The 25,322-nt window shown below is 34.4% G+C and overlaps 1 protein-coding gene across 1 annotated transcript; it reads right to left on the reverse strand.

The window, feature by feature from the left end:
- Positions 1–18,367: 18,367 nt before the first annotated feature.
- Ndufa4 (NDUFA4 mitochondrial complex associated) lies at positions 18,368–25,092 on the reverse strand. Its single transcript, XM_046422526.2, has 4 exons — positions 24,934–25,092; positions 23,769–23,857; positions 23,166–23,226; positions 18,368–18,581 (listed from the first exon to the last, which is right to left on the reverse strand). The coding sequence occupies exons 1-4, from the start codon at positions 24,973–24,975 to the stop codon at positions 18,525–18,527; spliced, it is 249 nt and encodes an 82-aa protein (XP_046278482.1). The 5' UTR covers positions 24,976–25,092; the 3' UTR covers positions 18,368–18,524.
- Positions 25,093–25,322: the final 230 nt, after the last annotated feature.

Here is a 25,322-nt window from a genome sequence, read left to right on the forward strand (position 1 = left end):
TATGCAACCAAAGGTGATTCACATACTTTGAATGATCTAGTTTCCTCAGCTGTTAAATATGTATAAAAATGGTGCAAAGGTAATGAAAAAAGCAAATTTAGGTGAAGGTAAGCCATTCACATCAGAGTGCGAATTAGTAAAGCAAGATCATTTTGCCAGTGACATTAGGACTCAAAATAGCTGATACCACTTCATGGGCTACCTCAAAAGCATAGCTATGAGTAGAGAGGACCTATCCTGCCAGAGAAGAGGGATAGTATAGTCAGATCAGAATGGACTCAGGAACTATGTAAATTTGGATTCAAATACTTGCTCTTAGAAGCTAATAGAATGACTTTTAATGAGTTATTTATGTTCATCATAAATACTCTTCTTCAACTACCACATAAAATCCAATCTTGTCTTTTCTTCCTTTCTTGAACTGTCCTCAAAATAGACCTTTAGTCTTATCTCTTACTACAAGCTTACATACATTATACTATAAACCATATACTTTATATACATTATATCCCTTTTTACTACTAGTAAAATACACCTTAGGCGTACGATAACAAAACTGCCTTTCCCCAAATCTTATTTTTCCTATATGAAAAGGAGACAAATAGTGGCAGCCCAATAGGACTAATATGGGAATAAAAAGTAAGATAACTCAAATAGTAGCCTTGAACATTTAAATGCAAGTCCTTTCTCTCCCTTTCCTATCCATTACAGAAGCAAGAGCAAAATTAATACCCCTAATTCCTTAAGCTTTAATTTTTTATCCCTAGCAGTCTGATTATTCAATATTTCCACATGTTCTTTGCTTTCTAAGCATTTCTTCCCTCATATGATATTTCATAATGTTTGTGCTTTTAAGAAGCAGTATAAATTAGCTAAATATTCCTCTGTTTTCTTACAAGTGAAAAAAATTCTCACCACATTCTAATAAATAAATTGCCCTGCATATCTTGCACTTTTTTACAATCTGTAATCAGGTCTACATATTGATATACCAGAAAATATTGTAATAATTTTTTCCTCCTGAAAACATTTATTTGAATTCAAAATTATGCTTATTTGAAATTTGAGTTATAAACTTAAATTAAAATTATTTTTATACCTATATTGGCCAATAATATATTTTTGTTTGTTTCTAAATATGAAAATTATTAATTGGCAACAAATTCTTGTATCTCCATGGTATAATTTATTCTCCTTATCCATCAGATCTTTTGTTTTATTTGCCTATAATAAGAAAACTAACAGAGAATATTTCAGACTCATAGTCATTTACTTCAATATGAAAAACAAGTCTATAAATTTATTCATGACTGTTAGGCACTGTGGGATTCTATTTTAAAAAGAGGGATTATATCACCACATTATAATGATAAACTATAAATGCCTATATACTTATTTTTCTAAAGTAATTCAAATTAATAGCTTCCATCTAGAAACCTCATATAAGGTGTCTACATGGTAAACAACTGTCAGTAATTAGAATTTCTTCAACAGCTATCTCATTCCTGTTTTATATATGATCCCTTGGGTACTTATAAAAACATTTTACACATTTTATTTTCATTTTAATAACCTATAAGTACTTGAGTCTCCACTTCTAAACATTCATTCAAAATTCAACTATCATCTACAAATTAAATTACACTATCACTGAAAAAGTGTCTATACATCAAAAACCTCTGCAATCATATTATGTTCAATACATTCAATCAATGAATACTTGCAGGGCTATTACATATTAAACACTCAGAAGCCTTGGAGATATAACAATGAGCAAAACAGACCTAGACTCTGTTGTTATGGATGTACAGAAAATCTAAGTATAATACTAAAGATGGATGTAAGGGGCAAGTAAGATTTGAACATAGTTTTTATAGTCATAAATAATAAACCTATGGTCACATGCTTTGGTTACAAGGGGAATAAAATTCCAGATTTGCTGGAAGTTAAACTCTGAATTAAAAAAAAAAAAAAACACATATTACTCAGTTCATATATTCCCTCTCTTCACCCCACTACCTTTTCTCAGCACTTATAGAACTTCTGGATTGAAAATAAATTAGGATCCAAAATGGCGGGCTAGAAGGAGACTACATTCCTTGTGGCTCCATGACCTGGGAATCAAGCAGTGGGAATATTGTTTCTCTGCAAGTTATTAGAGAACCCCCGACAGCTGATCCCGAGCAGATCCCCTGGGGCTTGTGGGATGCACAGGCCCCAGAGTGCATCCCACAAGACCTCCAGGGAGAGGTTCCTGATTGGGAAGTAAAAAGGGAGGGGGTGAGTGAGATACAGTTTAGAAGCTAAATTAGAGACCAGGAATTGTGAGGTCTTTGGGTGATATAACGAGACAAGACCAGGCACCCACATCACATACGTGGGCCCCAAAGGAGATCTTTGAACCAACCCTCCCACCCAAATAACCTTCACCATCCTGAGGGTGGAGATACCAGCAAACAACAGACAACCCCACCTACTGGATAAGAAAGGAAAGATACTGAACTCCAACAGAAACAATCCTTTAATTTTCCTTCGAGATTTTTTTTTCTTTTCTCTCTCTTTCCCACCCTCACATCCCCAACATTTGTGAAAACAAGTATTTTTCATGCATTAGGCTACTGAGCACTGGGATGCCTAAATAGTATATTACAGTTGTGTTGTATATTTTTTTTCTATTCTTGCATTTTTTCTTTCCATTAATTTTTATGTTTGTTTGTTTGTTGTACTCCCTCTATTGTCTACCCACTTATCTGTCTCTGCAAAATCTCTTTCTCTCTTTTCTCCTGCTGCTAGCCAACTTTTTTTGATTCCTCTTTCATGCTTCCTAAGATCTAATAACTCTAGAGCCTCACCTCCTAGCCCCTCAACATCTCATCCTACACAACCCCCTTTGTCTACCATTAGAAACTATAGATCCTTTTGCAAACCTTGTAAATAATAATTGAACTCATCCTTTCCATCTATTGTAACAAAACTGTAAATGTCTTAATAGAAGCTATTTGGTTTAAGACTGTATATTGCTTGTATTTGGGATCTGTTAATGTTGATCTCCCCCTCAAAGGAGAAGTACTGGAACCCTGCAGTGACACTATTAGTCTACAGGGTAAAAACTGTAACACTTTGGAGCTGCACTGCTAGAAGGGAAGACACGTGAAAAACATGAAAAAGGGGGGGGGGAAGTTCCCCAAACAAACCAAGATACTACATTATTAGACTCCATGGCCAGCATAGCAGAAGAAATTTCAGAGAAGGAGCTCAGGATGTACGTAATTCAAATGTTCTGTGGATTAGAGGATGATATAAGAGAGCAAACACAGGCAGCAAAAGATCATTTCAATATAGAGCTACAGAAGCAAATATAGGAAGCAAAAATCTCTTCAATAAGGAGATAGAGATTGTAGTGGGGAAAAAACCAAACAGAAATCCTTGAAATGAAGGAAATAATAAACCAAATCAAAAACTCAATACAAAGCATCACCAACAGATTAGAAGACAGAACCTCAGACAATGAGGTATAAATATATAATCTTGAAAATAAAGTTGAACACACAATGAAAGTGGTAGGAAAATAAGAGCAGAACATCCAGGAATTATGGGATAACATGAAAAGACTAAATTTAAAAATTATTGGGATAGAGGAAGGCATAGAGTTATAAACCAAAGGAATGAACAATATATTCAATGAAATAATATCAGAAAATTCTCCAAACCTGAAGAATGAATTGGAAAATTGAATATAAGAGGATTACAGCATGTCAAATGTACAAAATCACAACAGATCTACACCAAGGCACATTACAATGAAAATGCCTAGCATACAGAATAAGGAGGGAATTTTAAAAGCCACAGAAAATGGAATCAGATTACATATAGGGGGAAATCGATTAGGATCTCTGCAGATTTCTCAACCCAGACCCTCAAAGTGAGAAAATCATGGAAGAATATATACCAAGCTCTGAAAGAAAATGGATGCCAACCAAAAATCTTATGCCCAGCAAAAGTAAGCTTTAGAATTGATAATGAAATAAAAACCTTCCTTGAAAAACAAAAGTTAAAAGAATTTACAACTAGAAAGCCTGCACTATAGAACATCCTTTGCAAAATATTCTATGAGGATGAAATGAAAATCAGCAAAAGGGGGTATTACACTAAAGGAAAAAAAAAAGTCAAAGGAGAAGCCAAGGCAAGTTAAAAGCCAAAAATAAACAAAAATAATGAGGAATACAAACTATGTCTAAATAATAACCCTGAATGTGAATGGCCTAAACTCATCAATCCAAGGACATAGACTGGCAGACTGGATTTTTAAAAAGACCCAACAATATGCTGCTTTAAAGAGACTCATCTTATAGGAAAAGACATCCACAGACTGATCACGAAAGTTTGGGGAAAATCATACCATTCACATGAACTGTGTAAATAAGCAGGGATTTCTATCCTCATATGAAATAAAGGAGACTTCAAACCAAAATTAATCAAAAGGCATAAAGAAGAACATTTTATACTGCTTAAGGGAACCATACATCAACAAGACATAATAATTATAAATATATATGCCCAAAACAATGGAGCATCTATGTTCATCAAACAAACTTTTCTCAAGTTCAATTGTCAAATAGACCACAACACAATAATTCTGGGTGACTTTAACACACCTCTTTTACCACTAGATAGATCTTCCAAACAAAAGCTAAGCCAAGAAACTATAGAACTCAATAATACAATAATACAATCAATAATTTAGACTCAGAAATATATGCAGAGTATTTCATCCATCAACAAATGAATACACTTCCTTCTCAGCAGCATAGATCCTTTTCCAAAATAGACTATCTATTATGCCACAAAGCAACTCTCAGCAAATACACAAAACTAGAGATACTACCCTGTGTTCTATCAGATCATAATGAAATGAAATTAGAAATCTATTATAAAATACAAAATAGAAGCTACTTCAACACCTGGAAATGAAATAATATGCTATTAAATGAACAATGGATTGCATAAGACATCAGAGAGGAGATTAAAAAACTATTAGAGGTAAATGATAACACTTATATAACATATCAAAGTCTCTTTATAGTGTCTCTTTGTAGGGACACTATAAAGGCAGTACTGAGGAAAGTTCATTGCATGGAGTTCATTCTTTAAAAGAAGAAAAAGTCAATGAATAAATGACTTAACATTACATCTCAAAGCCTTAGAAGAAGAAGAACAAATCAACACCAAAAGTAGTAAAAGACAGGAAATAATTAAAATCAGAGCTGAAATCAATGAAATTGAAACAAAACAAACAATTGAAAAATTGACAAAAAAGTTAGTTCTTTGAAAAAATAAATAAAATTGATAAATTTTTAGCCACACCAACCAAGAGAATGAGAAAACTCAAATTAATAAAATCCATGATGAAAAAGGAAATATCACGATAGGCAGTACAGATATACAGAAGATAATTAGAAACTATTTTGAAAATATGTACTCCAATAAAATAGAAAATCATGAAGACATTGACAAATTTCTAGAGACATATGACTTACCCAAACTGAATCAGAATGATATACATAAGTTAAACAGATTAATTTCATGCATCAAAATCCTACCAACCAAGAAAAGCCCAGGATCAGATAAATTCACAGCTGAGTTCTACAAGACATTCAAAGAAGAACTTATACTAATACCAATACTTCTGAAATTATTCTATGAAACAGAAAAAGAGAGAACACTTCCAAACTCATTCTTGAGCCCAATATCACCTTGATTCCAAAAACCAGACAAAGACACATCAAAGAAAGAAAACTTCAGACCAATATCTTTAATGAATTTAGATGCAAAAATTCTCAATAAAATTCTGGAAAATAAAATACAAAAACATATTAAAAAGATAGTGTACCATGGTCAAGTGGGGTTCACCCCAGGGGTGCAAGGCTGGTTTAACATATGGAAATCAATAAATGTAATTCACCACATCAATAGACTTAAAAATAAGAATCATATGCTCATCTCAATAAATACAGAAAAAGAATTTGGCAAAATACAACACCACTTCATGTTCAAAACACTAGAAAAACTAGGGATAATTGTATCTCAACATTGTAAAAGCTATCTATGCTAAGCCTAAGGCCAACATCATTCTAAATGGAGAAAAATTGAAAGTATTCCCTCTAAAAAGTGGAACAAAACAGGGATACTCTCTTTCACCACTTCTATTTAACATGGTCCTTGAAAATCTAGTCAGAGTAATTAGACAGATGAAAGAAATTAAAGGGATACAAATAGGAAAAGAAGATTCAATTATCATGATTTGATGATGACATGATTCTATATTTAGAGGATCTGAAAATTTCTACCGGAAAACTTTTAGAAATAATAAATGAATTCAGCAAAGTAGTACAATATAAAATCAATAACCATAAATCAAAAGCATTTCTGTACATCAGTGATGAATCCTCTGAAAGAGAAATTTAGGAAAACTACCCCATTCACAATAGCCTAAATAAATAAATAAATAAAATACTTGGGAATCAACAAAAGAAGTAAAAGACCTCTACAATGAAAACTACAGAATGTTAAAGAAAGAAATTAAAGAAGACTTTAGAAGATGGAAAAATCTTCCCTGTTCTTGGATGGGCAGAATTAATATTGTCTAAATGATCATACTACCAAAAGCTCTATACAGATTAAATGCAATTTCAATGAAAATACCATTGACATTCCTCATAGAAATAGAAAAAGCAGTCATAAAATTCATTTGGAAATATAAAAGACCCAGAATAGCCAAAGGAATCCTTAGCATGAAGAGTGAAGCAGGTGGCATCACTACACCAGACCTTAAACTATATACTACAGAGCAATGGTATTGGCACCAAAATTGACTTGTAGACCAATGGTACAGAATAGAGGACACAGAGACAAACCCACATAAATATAGTTATCTCATACTAGACAAAGGTGCCAAAAACATACATTAGAGAAAAGATAGCCTCTTCAATAAATGGTGCTGGGAAAACTGGAAATTCATATGCGGCAAAATGAAATTAATCCCCTACCTCTCACCATGCACAAAACTCAACTCAAAGTGGATCAAGGACCTAGGAATTAGACCAGAGACCCTGTGCCTAATAAAAGAAAAAGTTGGCCCAAATCTCCCATCATATCAGATTAGGCCCTTACTTTCTTAACAAGACTCCTAAAGCACAAGATATAAAATCAAGAATCAATAAATGGGATGGGTTCAAACTGAAAAGCTTCTTCTCAGCAAAAGAAACAATCAGTGGGGTTAAGAGAGAATCTATAGAATGTGAGAAAATTTTTACCACATTCACATCAAATAGAGCACTAATCTCCAGGATTTATATAGAACTCAAAAAACTAAACACCAAAATAACCCAATCAATAAATCAGCTAAGGAACTGAACAGATATTTCTCAGAAGAAGATATACAATCAGTCAACAAATATATGAAAAAAATGTTCAACAACTCTGCTAATTAGAGAAATGCAAATCAAAACTACTGTAAGATTTCATCTCACTCCAGTCAGATGGCAGTTATAAAAAATACAAGCAACAATAAGTGTTGGTGTAATGTCAGATTCGTGGGACCCTAATAGACCTCTAGGAGCCGAATCCCATGCAATTACACTAGAGTCTTTGTTGTAAGCTCGAGCCTGGACTCACAACCATTTTGACGTAGCAGTCCAGTGAGGATTTATAGGTTTTTGGGGGGATACTCTATGCGTCACAACATCACACAGCAAATCATTTCATACCGCGGGAAAATCAAACAACTCTTTAACATTGATTAACACATTCACTGGCAGGAGCAAGTTGGGTAAGGGTGATTGGTGAGTTCAGAGGTGGATACATTTGAACTGATTGGTTTAAGCCTGGAGGGGTGTATGCGCTAAACTACAAGGTTTCCTAACATGTTATCGATCACAGAAACTACTAGGAGCATCACCTGGCATTTCAGGTATTTTCCCTGTCTCACGCTGATTGGTGGTTGCTAGGAGGTTGCTATGGGTCCTCACCTAGTTTAACAGAGTCAGGGACATCTGGCACTGCAGATCTCTCCTGTTATTTACAGACTCAGTAGGATGGGTACCTGCCTAGGAGGGCTCTGTGGGTTTTTCCAAGGACAAGGGTCACGCCCCCTCCCTCTGGAGAGGACTTGAGGTAGAAGCTGGTTTCTCAAAAATGGGGTCACATCAGTTTCTCATTGGCAAGGATGTGGGGGAAAAGGCACACTATTACATTGCTGGTGGAACTGCAAATCGGTGCAGCCAATATGGAAAACTGTATGGAGATTCCTTAGAAAACTTGGAATGAAACCATCCTTTGACTCAGCTATCCCACTCCTTAGTCTATACCCAAAAGAATTAAAATCAGTCTACTATAGTAATGCAGCCACATCAATGTTTATAGCAGTACAACTCACAATAGCTAAATTTTGGAACCAACATAGAAACCCTTCAATAGATGAATGGATAAAGAAACTGGTGTATATATATATATATATATATATATATATATATATATATATATATACACACACACACAATGAAATATCACTCAGCATTAAAAGAGAATAAAGTCATAGCATTTGCAGGTAAATAGAGTTGGCAAATATAGTGCTAAGTGAAGTAAGCCAATCCTCAAAAATCAAAGTCCAAATGTTTTTTCTGATAAGTGGATGCTGATCCATAATGAAGGTGGTGGTGGGAGCATGGGAGGACTGGAGTAACTCTGGATAGGGCAAAGGGGAGGGAATGGAAGGGAGGGGGCATGGGGGTGGAAAAGATAGTGGAATGAGATGGACATCATTACCCTAGGTAATGTATGAAGACACTAATGGTGTGACTCTACTTTGTGTACCACCAGAGATATGAAAATTTGTGCTGCATTTGTGTACTATGAATCAAAATGCATTCTGCTGTCATGTATAATAAGTTAGAAAACTAACTAAATAAATAAATCTTTTAAAAAAGAAAATAAAGTTGTAAGGTCCTTGCTTAGCACCTGGAGGGCCATCTTAAATAACAGCTGTCATTTTAAGAAAAATTTCCGCTTTCCTACCCAAGTGTGTTTCTGAGAAAGGCTCACCACTCCCTCATACCAACCCCACACTTAACCACTCATATTAGGACCCGCCCAGCTCTGATTGTGGAACTTGCCCTAAAAAAGTTGAGGAGATCTAAGCCTGTATTGCCCCTCTCCATCTTTGGAGAGATGTGCCTTCATTTGTCAGCTCTGACAAATAAACTCTCATGTTTATCTCTGCCTAGTCTCTGTCTTTCATTTCTCAATTGCTGTCTCCCAGTTTCTCACTTTCCTTTCAAAAGTGGCTATCATTTCTCTCTTTCCCCTGGATAAATGTTCCAACATATGTGTCTTTCTGCCAGATAATTGCTTCTAACCCTAGTGACCAGATACCTCAGTTCAATTAAACCTAACATGTCAGCATATTCATTCAGATGCACATTTTTCTGATGTAAAATTTTCATGTAATACATGTGCACTGTAAGCTCTTTTAATGACAATTTTAGGTCAGTTTGAATATCCAGTAAATGTACCAAAATGATATATATTGACATATTCAAAAAAGTTTTAAATAAATTTCAATACTACAGATTTGCAATAGAACATAAAAAGTAGAAATTCTTGGAGATTGAAATCACAGGAAACAATTGATTTTTCCCACAAAAATGCAGTATTTGTAAGTGTAATGCTTGATCTGAATTATTAACTTGATTGGATTAAGAGATGCCTAAGATTAGGAGACTTCTGGGTGTGTCAATGAGGGTGTGTCTAGGAATGATTGGCATGTGGGATAGTGAACTGAAGTAAGTCTTGCAGGCAAGACTGTCCAATAGGTTGGAGGTTTAGATAGAATAAAAATTGGAAGCAGCAACAGATACAAGCTTGATACTTCTTGAATAGGTTCTTGATTGCTGTTGTGATTGCCTGAGTACATCAGACTCCAGCTCCTTGATTCTTCCAAAGTGGACTCTCCCAGTGATTCCCCAGGGAGTTTTCAGAGGCCTTTAGTCCTGGGCTGGGGTAGCATTGTTGATCCCTCTTGTTCTGAGAATTCAGCATCTTAGACTGAACAGCTAATTGTTCCTCTACCTCTCCAGCCTACAAATGGCCATTGTGGGATTATTGAGCTTCAGATTGTGTAATCCAATCTAATAAATCCCCCTTTATATATATATATATATATATATATATATATATATATATATATATATATATATAATATTTAAATATGTATTTATATATATATATTTATATATATATATATATATATATATATATATATATATATATATATCCCTTTTTAAATCTATTCCTTTAGAGAACCCTGACTAATATAGTGATTTAATACAAGACAAAGTGGATCACTGATATGGCTAAGCATGGCCAATCTTACTGCATAATGTTTACTTAGGCAACACACATAGCCTCATCCCCAGAATATAGAGCAATGAAATTAAAAGAAAATGAAGCAAACTACCATTGACAGCCTATTCATTTTCGGGCACTTTGATAGTTTTTAAAATTCTAACAGGAATGATAAATAAATAAATAAATAAATAAATAAACAAACAAATAAATAAATAAATAAATATCAACTGGATCAACCAATGAAAAAAAATAATAATAAATAAAATTCTAACAGGAAACAATCACTGATTGTCCATGTGGGGCAAGGTAGATTATGAAGGAGTATATGCCCAGAGCAAGAAGAAAACAAGGACTAAGAATCCCTAAAATCCAGGGAAAGAAACTCTCAAGAAAAAAAGAGTTCTATAGTACCACCTGTGGCAAGGATATGCAGACAATAACCACAAAATGAATGAGGAACATTAGATTAAGCAATAAGGAAATTAATAATAACCTTAGGAGAGCAATTTCAATTGGGAGTTCAGTTGGGAAATAGGGACAAGGGCTTTATGAGTTAAAAAATAAACGTATAGTGAGGAAGTGGAAAAGAAAATACAGGCAACTCTTTCAAGATTTGTACTATTAATTCATTTAATCACCATTACCAATCTGTGAGATAGGTACAATTGTACAGATGTTCAATGGCATTTTAAAAGTAAAATACCTATTTCAGACACCTTTAGGGGGTCCCTTCAAACTCTCTCAGCTTTGTGTCTTTTTCAGTCACTGCTGCAGCAATCAATCTAAGGCAAGCTAAAATTAGCTTTGTACATGTGCAACCTGACAGCATCTTGTGCATCTTACCTTGGACAGGGGCTAAGCACCCCTCACTTCTTCAACCCTTTGAAAGGCCTAAGAAAGTGCACTTGGCTCTCAGGCCCAACTCAGAACACTAGAGGAATTAATGCCTCTGACGCCATCTTTGAACAATGATGGGGCAGGAGCCAAGGGATAAGTACGCCCTTCATTCTCTATGTGGAGTTTTGCGGTACATGTATAAGGCCTATCAGAAGTCTTGAAACATTAAGTGACAGTCACCCCATAATGATCTCAAATGAATTACCTTCCTATAAACTTTGACTCAGCCTCTATTTTTCTAGAGATCTGACAAGATACTGCCAAAGATAAATACCTAATAACTTCACCGAGACCCAAACCATGTTTTATCCTTCTTGATTTTTACTTTTTAATTAAGAAAATTAGTTTCTAATAAAAAAATAAAAGAATGTTTTGAATCTCAGTAAAGGGCAGCAGGTTTAATATTTGTGTTAAAATCTAAAATTATGTTAGAGATACATTTTACTCAATTTCATGGATGTTTGAACCATTGTCTGCATGAAAAGGCCTCCTCAAGAGCTGTTCATCTGATGAGGATGGCCCTGTCCCGTTTCTTTTCCCTCTCTACTTGTCATTTCCTACCTTCCATCTGCCTTAGGTTAAAAAAAAAAAAGTGAATTCCAGAAAAGTTTAATTATAGTCATTTTTTTTTAACCTAGATGTATACACTATGAAATAAAAGTAAAAAAAGGAACAGAACTTCTCTTATTTGACTCCACCTACTGCTGTGGTGGATTCAGCTCACACCAGCTCTCATCTCTTCCCACTCTGTGGTCCCAACTAAGATGGTACCTTGAGATTGGTCATCCCTTGAATATATTAGTTTCCCACTGTTTCCATAACAAATTATCACAAATTTAGTGGTTTAAAACAATGCAAATTTATTATCTTACAGTTATATAGATTAAAGTGTATCTTAGGTTGCACTGGGCTAAATTTCTTTGTGGAAACTCTAGGGGAATCCATTTCAATAACTTTTTCAGCTTCTGGAGGCCTCTCACATTCTTTAGTCCAAGACCATCTTTCTCTTCTTTCTTTCTTCTTCAAAGCCAGCAGTATTGAATTTCTTTGACCATTCTTCCATAGTCACACCTCTGACTTCCTTCAACTTCCCTCTTCTGTTTTAAAGGATCCTTCAGATACATTATGCTCATCTAGATAATCCAGGATAATCTTCTTAAAGTCAGATGATTAGCAATATTAATTTTATCTGCAAACTTTTGCCATATAACCTAATATATTATCAGATTCCACCACCACCTACAAGTAATTATGAGAGAAAAATCACATAAATTGCTTATTAGAATTATAGAATTAAAGAGATTTAAAAAGTGTCAACATGATTCTTCAAACAATGTGGCTTTGTATTAAAAGTCCTCCTTTAGTTTTCAGTTTAACATAGTATATGACATAGAAGGATAAAAGACTCATTGGCCAGTTTAAAACATATAAATTAGCAATGTATCTTCCCTTAGGATGGGGGTGTAAAAATCTTGCGTAGCATTAACTCATTTCTTTTTCTGGTCAGGGACAAAGGGGAGTGGGGAGTTATACAGTATACAAGCTACTGCTTTTAAGATAAAAAACCAACAAGTGAAGAGATGTAAGAACAATTTTTCCAGCTTTTTTTTTTTTTCACATTGCATCAAGGAATTCTTTCAATATTAGACATGGTGTAATTTAGTATTGCTTTCAAACTAGGAGAGATGACCTACATAAAGATTTCAATTCACTGAGTCATAATGCAAATCAAAGAGGGTGGAACATTATTATGGGAAGCTATGTGGGCAGATTACTTTAACAAACCTAGAGATAAATGTCAGTCACATCGCTTCTTAGACTTACAGCTCTGATGTAAAAGCAGTCACCTTGTCCAGATGTTAAAATCAATGATATTTACAGTAAAAGATCATTTAATTAGATTGTTGATAGTTGAATAAGCTTTTACCAAATTGTTCTTTTCTTTCCTCAAAATTTTATATAACTTTTAGAAGCTTTCTATTATACTTATGAAGGAAGGGAGGGAAGAAATGTAGGGTTAATAATTATAATAGTTAAAGTTAAGGTAATGCTTACTCTTCCAGGAAATAAACAAGGTCCCTTAAATATATGATTTTATGTAATTATAAAGACAACTTTATGAGATAGTTCTAGAGGCTTCAGGGCATGAACTCTGGAGTCAAATTCTTGGATCCAAGTCCTGGCTCAACCATTCCCTAGTTATTTGACTTCGAGGATATTTTATGCTTTGTTTTTCTTATGTGTTTAAAAAAAAGGAAGTAAAAAATATGTGCCTTAAAACACTGTAATTAGTAGTAATGAATACTGTTAAGAGCTTAGTGAGGTGCCTGGCTCAAAAAATCATATTTATAATTGTTTTTAAAGAAATTATAAACTTCTATTTCCCCCTATTATATAACTAGGTAGAGATTTCCTCTGAAGATGATTTTTTGATTTTTTTAATATTGAGTTATTTTTTAATTTATATATGACAGCAGAATGCATTCCAATTCTTATTACACATGTAGAGCACAGTTTTTCGTATCTCCAATTGTATACAAAGTATATTCACACCAATTCGTGTCTTCATACCTTTACTTTGGATAATAATGATCATCATATTCCACCATCATGAATAACCCCATGCCCCCTCTCTTCCTCTCCAATCCCTCTGCCTTATTTAGAGTTCATCTATTCCTCCCATGCTCCCTCTCCCTATCCTACTATGAATTAGCCTCCTTATATCAAAGAAAACATTTGGCATTTGTTTTTTGGGGATTGGCTAACTTCACTTAGCATTATCTTCTCTAACTCCATCCATTTTTTTCTACCAATCATCCTAAGAAGGGGCAAACAGCCAAAATGAAAAATATTAAAATATGTTAAAATACATTTTATAAGCTGGTCTCAAAGAACCAAAGGCTGAAAGTTTTCTCTGATATGTGAAGGCTAATTCAAAATAAGGGGTGGGGAGGTTAGGGAAGAATAGAGGCACTTAGGATTAGGCAGAGGGGAGTGAGGAAGGGAGGGGAGGGGGCTTAGGGATAGGAAGGATGGTAAAATGAATAATATATTATTACCCTATGTACATATATGACTACATGATTGGTATGATTCTACATCATGTACAACCAGAAGAGTTATACTCATTAATGTATGATGTGTCAAAATGCATTCAATTGTCATGTATAACTAATTAGAATAAAAAATAAATTAAAAGCTATGCAAAATAAAAAAAAAATTAAATACATTTTATACATGTACATATAATATGTATTTGATAGATTTGATCTGACCTAAATTTCAAATTAGCATACAATCTGTTTTGCTCAAGGTTTCTAAATACCATATTTGAGCATTTTTAAAACATCATATAATAGCATTCTACCACAGCCTTCAAACTACCATCAGACTTGTATATATTTCTAAAAAATGTTTTATATGAATTATCTTAAATTTTTTGAGTATGCAATGCTTTTACACACGTAAAGAAAAGGAACAAAATGGTAACAAAATAAAATTGATAGTTTTGACAAGGATGACTACGGTTTTGTAGATGCTGAAAGTTTTTATTTTTTTCCTTAAGTAAATGGAAGTCCTTTATGGTTTTATTTTTGCCTCTGTCTTCTTTAATGAATTCATATACATCTGACCAAAATTCTATGAAATTTTTTAAAAATTATCAGCCTTCAAAATCTTGGATAGATGTCCTTAGTGCAAATATATTACTTGAAAATAAAAAATGTTCGTTTAAAAACTATCAACTGGGAGTGGTAAGAATACTGCTAAGACCTTTCATAAAGGACTGTCCAACATCTCCAATTAAGTTTCTCTGTACCTACTCAAAAATCATTTGTAAATTGGGACTAGGTATTCCTTTCTCAACACTTGATAAATTGGTCCTTTATTCAACAAATATTTATTGAACACCAACTATATGCTACAAACCATCTCAGCTGTCCAGGATACCTCAATTTGCAAAAACACTTAACCTTGTGGAACTTATAGTTTAGTGGAACAATATTTTAAAATAAACAGCTAATTACATGATTTGTTTCAGTGAAGTAAAAATAAAGTGGGGAAAGGGGATGGAAAATGATAAAAGTGAGACAGGTATGAAGTTTTGGACAAGAAAAGTCTCACTGAAAGGAGACACTGAAACAGACTAGAAAAGAGTGAACTGTGCCTCTATATAGGAAAGAAAATTCCAAGCAGAGGGAAAGGCAAATGCAAAACCTTGATACAGGAACATGCTTCTGTGTGGAAGAGCTAAGAGTATAGTGAATAGGAGCAGAAAGTGGGGAGAGAAGGCAATTAGTGGCAGGGGAGGCAGCAGATTTTCGAGAGGCCGTAGCCTTCTTGAATTTTTAAAATTATTTCACTTTTATTGAGCAAAATGGAAAAATATTGATGGGTATTAAGCAGAAGAAAGTTATATTCTAACATATATTAAAGATCATTCTGGCTATATCTAGAAGATATTGTATGCAGGGAAAGGAGCTGAGAGGTTATTTTAATAAGCAGGCTAGAAGAAAATGGCTTACAAAACCATAGTGTTTTGAAGGGATAGTGTAACAGTTTGAATGTGTCCTCCAGTTTGTGAGACTTAATCCCAATGCAACTGTTGAGAGGTGGGACTTTTAAGTGGTGATCAGGTCATGAGGGCTCTGCACCCATGAATGGATTCATTATTGTGGGAGTGGGTTCATTATCTCTAGAGTGGATTTGTTATAAAAGCCCATTTGTCCTTTTCATTCATTCATTTATTCGTTTGGCCTTTTCTTACTCACTCTGTCCTTCCACCATGAAATGACACAGCAAAAATGCTGTTGCCAGACATCAGATCTTCAGTCTTGAACTTCTTGGTTTCCAGAACCATGAACTAATTAATTTTTGTTCAGATTATTCAGTCTCTGATATTCTATTATGGCAGAAAAAAAAATCAGATTGATATATACTAAAACCAATAGTTAATAAGGATTCTGAGGTTTCTAGCCCGAGTCCCTGCAAGGATGGTGTTCCCAGTAAGTTATTACTGAAGACTGTGAGTAAAGCATGCTTGGGGAGATAAAGATGAGATGCTCACGAGTTCAGAATTGGACATGTTAAAGTTAAGACACATTAGATATTAGAGGCATTAGAGGTGAAGTAGATTAAAGAGGTGAAGATTTATCCTTATGTTTGTATGGAAGAAGACCTGATAAATTATTTTGGCCATTAAAAACATGGTATTTAAAGATAAGAGATTAGATGAAGAGAATACAGATAGATAGTGAAAAGATCCAAAGAATTTCACCTTTGGGTAAGACATTCCACCACTAAGAGGTCAAAGAGATGAAGAGGGCCAGCAAGAGACTGAGTAGAAAAATCCAAGGATGTAGAAGGAAAATAAGGTGTTCCAGAGATCAAGGGAACAAGTATTGAAAACCTCAGCTTTCAAAACATACATAAATGTTAACCCAAAACAACATCTATATTTAAATATGACTTTACCTGGTTACCTAACATAAAGAACTGTCAGTTTATTTTCTGATAAAAAAATACAATAAAAGCATGATTCTAAACGAATTTCGGTGTAGAGTAAAAGTACTATCTTCCTTGGCAGCATTTAGGTCTGATGAATTTCTAAGTGATCATTTACTTCTATTATCACTATAGCTTCTTAAATAGGAGTAGCAGAATAGTTTCTCCTTGAAGGCACATACTACTTCATGTCAATCTTAACATTTATTCTTACATAGCAAAATCCAAGAGACAACAAATACAGAAATGCTATTTTAATAATCTTTAAGGATCCACAAAATTATTCAATATAAAAAAATTATATTAACTAATTAATATTGCATTTTGGGGGGGAAATGTTTAATAAAAGTTTTTCAGTTACTTTACTACCTATAACAGGTTACTGTTTCTCTGTGTAATTTTAAACTTTGATATTAGTGATTTATATTAAAGTGTTCTGGATTACTGAGAATTTTGCCTACCATGGGGTCATTTGGTAAGAGTCTAGAATCATTTTTATTTTATATAACCTGAGGGAGGGAGGGGAAGAAGTGCTACTGGTCTTTAGTGGTAGAGGACAGTGTCACTATTAATGCACAGGGACAATCCACTATATGAGGAATTGGCGGAAAAAGTAAATAATGGCAAGCTAAGAAACCCTACTCTAGAGACCAAAATTATGCAAAGACATGGAAGCTTAAAGTACAGAAAGTCAGGTACATGAAAATGCACTCTATAGCCTCTAAATTCAGATTACATGGGTTTGACATCTACCATAATAATTTTGAGTAATCAAAGCCTTAGTCCTTGACTGGCTAAACATATATACATTATAAATATTAGAGATAATACACATAGTTCAAGTGCTTAGTTCAATTCCTGGCATGTTAAATGTATTTATTACTTTGTAACAATCATATACTTATACATTAAAAATCAAAATTACCTCACTAAGGTCTTTAAGTTTCTAAGATGCTATGACTTACACATAATTAGCCACTACTGAAACATTCTGCTCATTGAAAAATCTGACTCAGCCAAAAGGTCTGAGCTATTTAACAGATAACAAAAATACACACTCACTTTTTCTCCAACTTAATTCCAATTCCACAGTGCATATTTTAAAAGTAACTGTCCCATATTTGCCCTACCATAAAATTGCTACTAGTGTACTTCCTGGCCTTAGTAGAATTACCAAGACTCAGCAGCAGAAACTCTCAAAACCTTTGGGCCAGTAGCACCACAGTTATCAGTGACAGAGAATCAAACTCTAATCCTAGTGCTACAGCACTGATGACCTTGAAAACCTTCAGCAAAAATGATTTATAACCATACATGCTTCTACATCAACTAGTAATGTAAATCCAGGTCTCCATTCTGCCAATGCCAGAGGCTTGAAAAGTCTTTCCATTCTCCCTCCGCATAATTTCCAATTTCAGTTGTTAAATACATCCTAGTGAAGTTACCAATGGGCATATGCAAAATGAAACCTTTACCAAAGCAGTTTTAATTATGTAAGTACATAGAAACTCAAGAAATTCTTAAATTTTAATAGTTTATTTTCTACATTAAATAGTGACACATATCAAGTTTCAGAGGTTTATTAATCAGTGTAATAAACTCCAACAAATCAACATGATTTCATGCATTTAAAGGAGAAGTATTTCCTGGTTAAGTGGAAAATTGTGCGGATGCTTCTCAAAGACCTTCATCATAAGCAGCTTTACAGTGAAATGTTTCATTTAGAAGTCTGGACCTTCTTTCTTCAGTTTGCTGTAATCCACATTCACTGAGTAGAACTTAGAAAAGAAAAATAATATTTTAGTTATCTACCAAATACAGAAAGCTAGCAAAGAAGTTTTAGAATTCTTTTTATTCAGTTTTCTACAGTAACAAGTACAGATATGAATTTTCAAGACTATTTAACAATGTAAAATTTATTCATAGAAAGATAGTATACACAAAAATTCTAGCCCTTTAGATGGTTTTGGTAAGGTAAAAATATTTCAAAAGAGCAGTATATTAGTATACTCTTAGTTAGAACATATTAAAAAAATCCTACTTCAAACTGAATGAAGGAATTCCTTCTAATATATCATCCAATTCTATGAACTTTTACTTTTCCTCCACTAAGTACATGGGAGATCTCCAAAACAATAGAGGAATACTGAGAATTACCATTCCTACCTTGTTAAAGTACTACAATTTTGTTGAGAAAGCTCTTGCAACAAAGAGATACTAATATTAATAAGGAATTGCTTTGTTTGTAGTTTATGTAACTTTTCAGATACAAACTGGTTTGCCTCAGAAGCTTTTCTATTTTCTGGCTCTCTCAAAGGTTTTAATTTCCTAACCCTAGACTGTATCAGTATCAAAACGAACACTACATCACTTCTGGCGATAGCCTTTAAAAAAGAAAAAAAAAAATGCATTTTTTGCAGGTTTAAAATTACAAAAAGTTCCTTACAGTCAATTAAGTTTAGAAATAAATTTCACTATGATTGTTTCAAAACAAAACTGTCTCTAACTCTACTTTGTAAAAAATGATTTATATTTGAAACTGGTCCAAAATTTCTACTGGAAGATTTGCACATAAGCCCAAATAAGGATATAATCTTGGGTTTACTCATTCTTGTGCCAAAGAATACAAAAGAGATTGGGCTATAATTACTTGAAAACATTATCTCTAAAAGAACCAAAATATGCAGAATGATCTTCAATATTTTCTTCATAGTGTTTATTAGATAATAAGTTCAGCTCTGGTGTTATATCTCAGCGGTAGGGTTCTTGATTTAGCCTGTTTGAAACCCTAGATTTTATCCTCGGGGCCACAAAAAAAAAAAAAAAAAAAAAGAAAGTGCTTACCAATCTGTATTATTTTTCAAAAGCTTTCATTTCTTTAAATATACTCTTCTTTATCTTTAATCCAAAAACCCATTAAACTGGATTTTTTTTTTTTAAAGAAAAATCTCCAGGTTGTAAAGCTTATTACCAAGTTATCCTTGATATAGATACATAAAGTTTTTACGAACAGAAAATTATGAGTAAGACATAAAGCATATTCTTTGTTCTGAGAGTTTTCTCTTACAATCAATTAACCTAGACAATAAGATGTAAGAAAACTAATTATGCTATCTTCTAACACGTTAACAAAATATTAGAAAGAAAATTTCACAAGGGTCTGTAGGTATATGCTAAGGAAAATAAAATAAACATTTATTGGACTTTTCTACTGGATGTTAGGCATTGGCCAGGTACTTTTATCTTACTGAAACACAACCTTTCTTATTCTTTATTTAAAAAAAAAAAAAAAAAAAAAAGGGCAAATGAAGACCAAATTATATGACTTGCTAAACACTTAAATAGCAGGTCCAAGTCTCTACAACCAGGCACAGTAGAAAGTTTATGTTATCTTTGTCATTTTTCTCAAAACTAAGCAGATTTCTGATGTATCTGCTTTGTCCTCAAAATTCTCTTTTAGAAATAATCTTTAATTCTGCTTTACTTTATGACTTTCATGCCCCTACTGTTTTTCCAATTTAATAGTGCTTTCTCTACAGCCTCTGGAATAACAATCTCTGATTTTGGCTTTGGGGAATTTTATTTATTGAAAAAGTATTGCTGGGACTTTAAAGCTTAAGTTCTATTTTAGTCCCATCTCTTGGTATTTGTATTAGCTTTTGCTATTTGGCAACAAATAACCTTCTGATATGAATAAATACTTATGCCTTCCTGACATTGATGTTGAAATTTTAATTCCCAAGGTGATGATGATATTTGGAAAGTGGGCCACTGGGAGATAATTAGGTCATGAAGGTGGGACCTTTCTAATAGCATTAGTGCCTTTATAAGGAAGAAATATGAGAGAGTTTCTCTCTCTGCCTTGTGAAGACATAGTAAGGAAGACAGCCTTCCTCAAAAACATAATAGGGTTGTTCCTGGTAGCACACCTGTAATCCCAGCTATTTAGGAGGTCAAGGAGGATCTCAAATGTGCTTAATGAGACTTTGTCTCGGAATATAAATGGCTGGGTGTGTAGCTAAGTGGTAGAGCTCCCTAGGGTTTAATTCCCAAAACCACAAAACACAAACACCCCAGAAATGACTGGCATCTTATACTTCCCCAGCCTCCAGAACAAATTTCTACCTACCTGTCTATGATGTCTTGTTATAATCACCTAAAAAAACTATCCTGTCTATGATATCTTGTTATAATCATCTCAAATCTTAGTGGTTTACAATAATAAAGTTTTATTTTTCATTCACATTATATGCTGCTTATTATTTGACTATTCCATATTCTCTTCATTGCAGTCCTGGGCTGATAAGTTGCCCTTATCTGTCAATTTTGGTCTCATGAGAAATGGAAAAGTACCATAAAGGAACCACATAATGGTTCAGAAGTGACAGATAATTTCCCCCTTCTCATGATTTGCCAGAGAAATCAATGTAGCCAAACCTGCTGTCAGTGGGCCAGAAAAACAAATTCTCTTAGAAAAGAAGATGAATGAACATTTCAAGACAATAATGTAGTCTACCTCACTGTTTTGAGTTTAGAAGCAATAGTAAGTGGGATTAAGATTAATTCACTGCAGACTCAAAGAATTCCAGATTTACTTCCTTTTCATTTCTGCTATTTGTAATATTTTTCCACTTTCTAACATGTCTATATTTATGCCACACACAAGGTTTTTATTGCAGCAATAGTCCATTTCCAGTTCACATGGCCTCATACTGACATGTGTTATATTCCAGGGTAGTGATAACTGGTTCCATTATCAGAATCATCTTCTAGTAAGCTGACTATATATATGCAGACTCCAATATGCTCTTTGGTGGAAGGACCAAGGCCTGTTTCTTTGTTTTCTTTTTAAATGTTTCTTAGATTTAAAAATATTTTTCTGGAATAGACTATACTTAAATTCATAAAACAAAAATACATCAGGATATTTATTATCTTTTAAAGGCAAAATGTTAACACGGAGATCAAATGGCTGTTTCAGCTTGGCCAGTGCATTTTTTAAAAAATATGTATTTTTCAGTTGTAGGTGGACACAATATATTTATTTCATTTTTATGTGGTACTGAGGTTTGAACCCAGGGCCTCACGTGTGCTAGGCGAGCACTCTACCACTGAGCCACAACCCCAACCCCTTTGCCAGTGCATTTTTATTTGCTTTTTGGAGGGAGATCTGTTTAAAGACTTTAAAAAGCCAAATTATAATCAGAGGAAAGCTTGGAATCAGCAAAGGGGCATTTTATGGGCATATATCTCCTAAGAAGTCCTGGACACACACTGGTCAGGGCAACTCTTCTTGAGAGCGCTAAAGCAAATTGCCAGTTATTCTGTTAATGAAACATTTTGGTACTTCACATCAGTAGAAAGTACATGGGGGAGTTAAACACTTTAAACAGATGAACTGTATGGTATAAATGCAGCAATACTTTTGATACAAGAAGGGTGTGTAAGCAAAATTTTTACACATAAGAAAAGTTATATTTGGGAAATCAATACATGACCCCAAGATATAAAATCATTTTTTCAAAAAGTATTTATACAGACCACTTTTCAGGAAAGATGTTAAAAAGTTTATCTAGGAAGTTCATGGTAAAATTTAAGTTTCACCTGACTTTCATTTCTTCCTATTAATTCTCACCTAGAATATCTTAACTATACCAATAACGAAGAACCAACCAAACTGGCCAATAGCTTAGTGCTACTAAGAATGTAATACATGGACCAACAGGAAAAACATCATTTGAAACCTTGCTAGAAATGAAAATTCTCAGGCCTCACACCAACCAAATGAATCAGAACCTCTGAGGTGGAACTATAGAATCTGTTTTTCACAAACTGTATATATAACACAATTTGACAACTACTGGCCAGGTATAGTGGCACATGCCTATAATCCCAAGGACTCAAGAAGGCAGAGCCAGGAGGATCACAAGTCTGAGGCCACAATGTGCAACTTAGTGCAACTTTTTCTCAAGATTTTAAGAGGTATGAGGATGCAGCACAGTGATAGGTGCCCCTGAGTTTCATCCCTGGTACTTCAGGGGGAAAAAAAAAAGAAAGTAATTTGACACACAGTAAGTTAAACATTCTAAGAACTAACAACTTTCCCTTTAATCTCTTAGTCAAATTAGTATAGTTAAGACATTATCTTAACTTCACTCAGTCTAAAAGCTAAAAATAAAATCCAAATAGGAAAATGTTTTTAGAACAATATGCAATCTTAATTTCACAGAACAATCTAGCAGCTCTTCAAAGTTCATCAGAATGGAATTCTACTCGTACATCCAATTTCAAGAAAAACTACACCACGACCAAAGTCATTACAATACACTTCTCAACAATTTGGAAACAATTTTGCACCTTACCTTGTATTGATCATTAGGACCCAGTTTGTTCCAGGGTTCTGGGTTATTCTTCCTGTCCCAACTAAAAAGAATAAAATATTATAATTGTACTAGTAATAAAACATTATTTAAAACAGTGTTTTGTAGTTCTTAAGAAGCTAATATTGTGAATAGTCCAATCTCATTTTCTACTAGGTGGAATATGGTATTTACTTTCATTAGGAAGTTAAAACAGAATCTATCATAAGCAGCCCCATGTAATCAATAAGAAAAAAAGTAGAACACAGAGCCTCTTGGGGCAGTTGTCCTTGTCCCTATCCCCATCCCAGGAAAATTTATACACAGCCTTTACTAAATTTTCTATTTTATCATTGAAGTGATACATTAAAAAAAAAATCATAGAATAATGCTGAATCAACCTTTTCTTATCATTTTCCAACTGCAAGAAGAAACATTTCCTACTGTGGGAAAACAGGTGAAAAATATTTACATATGCCAGAAACCATGATTAAGTATTTTATAAAAACAGTTAGTTCTATTACTTAGTGTCACTACTCCTAGAAAGACTGTGGCTCCTAAATTAGCTTGGCAAACCATCCGTTTTAAACATTTTTAAGTACCTACCTGACATCTGGATTGAACAATGCCAGACGCATCACATACAGTGCTGCTCCAGTACCTCCTGCTCCAATAAATACGAAGAGGGGAATCAACTAGAAATCAAACATAAAATAACAATTTTCAAATTCCTTGATATTGATCAAAGAGAAGCTACAGCAGTTATACACATTAATTTCAAATCTCAAAACTGCTCCTTTGCTAATTTTTGTTAAAACTTAAAGGCAGAACTTAGAAGGAGGTGGAACTGCTTATAACTGTGTTCTGAAGAAACAATTTGAAAAGGATCTGAAGATGGTTCTGGCCTAAGTCTCACTTCTTAATGTAAATAAAATTACATATGTTTTCAAATTTCCAAGACAATGTATCAAGGGTTATTCATCTCTATAATATTTATACTTCATTCCCGTTAAATTCCCTTTATGTCAAGGCTGAGGGGTAATTCTTTGCAAATTAAAAATTAGGTGTGCCTCCAAACAGATACATTAAAAACACAAACTCTGTGAAATAAGGAGTCTAAGAAGCATACAGAAACACAACTATTACAAATAGTCAAGCTGTGGCTTTAATCATAAATTGAAAACTACTGCTACCAATTCTTGCCAAATATTTAAGAAATTGGATTTAAGACAAAGACTAAAGACAGTGTAATTGTTAGGTTCCCCAGCTCATTTCGGTGCCGGGAGAAATAAGAAGTCAAAAAATTAAATCCGATTAAATTCTGCACTACCAGATTCCCAAAATGTCAGGGCATCCAAAGTGTGGATTCCAACATCAAGAACCTCTTATATTCCAGAAGGCCTGGGTGGTGCAATGCGGCGAACACGGGATCCTCAATAGGCAGCACAACAAATAGGGACGCTGACCTTTTTTGGTCTCTAATCCACAGAACATACACCCATCCCTCTTGGACCCACCAATGTGCAAGAAAGCGCGGCCTCTAAATTGTCTCCAAACCTTCAGCCTGCCAACCAAAACTCCACAACTGCATGTCGCAGAAAGTCACAGGCCGAGGGCCTGGGGCAACCAAGACAACGCTAGGAGAGACAGGGCCCAGCTCCAAAGGGCAGTAAGGGACTGTGAAAAGAGAAAGCTCCCAAGAGACAGTGGCAGCCACCCCACCACACAAGATGGACATGGGAGAATACTGGGAAAGGAGTCATGAACTTACGCTTGGATGCTTCTTGGCCTGACCGAGGATCTGGCGGAGCATGTTTGCAATAGAGGCCTCCGGCCCAAAACGAGATAAGAAAAACCTGTCAGGCCCAAGACCAAGCAGCCTCTGCACCCAAGCTGTGCGGACGCCCAAAGTCACCCAGAATATCCTACCTGAAGGACCCCTGGCTCGGAAGACAGCCTGCGGCAGGAGGGCCCGGATGCGGCTGTCCTCAACAGTGCCTGCCCTGATCCAGGTCCTCACGCGTCCTCCCTAACCTGGCCTGACCATCACCATTTCATTTAAAAGCGAAATATTCCTCATTTCTATACTATGAATCTTTCTTACCAGGAACTTTTGGCCTCGAAACTACAAAAATTTGATTGATCAGACAGGCACTCTCT

The sequence above is a fragment of the Marmota monax genome, unplaced genomic scaffold, assembly GCF_021218885.2.
Source record: "Marmota monax isolate L192 unplaced genomic scaffold, Marmota_monax_Labrador192_F-V1.1 WCK01_AAM20220418_F8-fsc00027, whole genome shotgun sequence".
In the NCBI taxonomy this organism is placed as follows: domain Eukaryota; kingdom Metazoa; phylum Chordata; class Mammalia; order Rodentia; family Sciuridae; genus Marmota; species Marmota monax.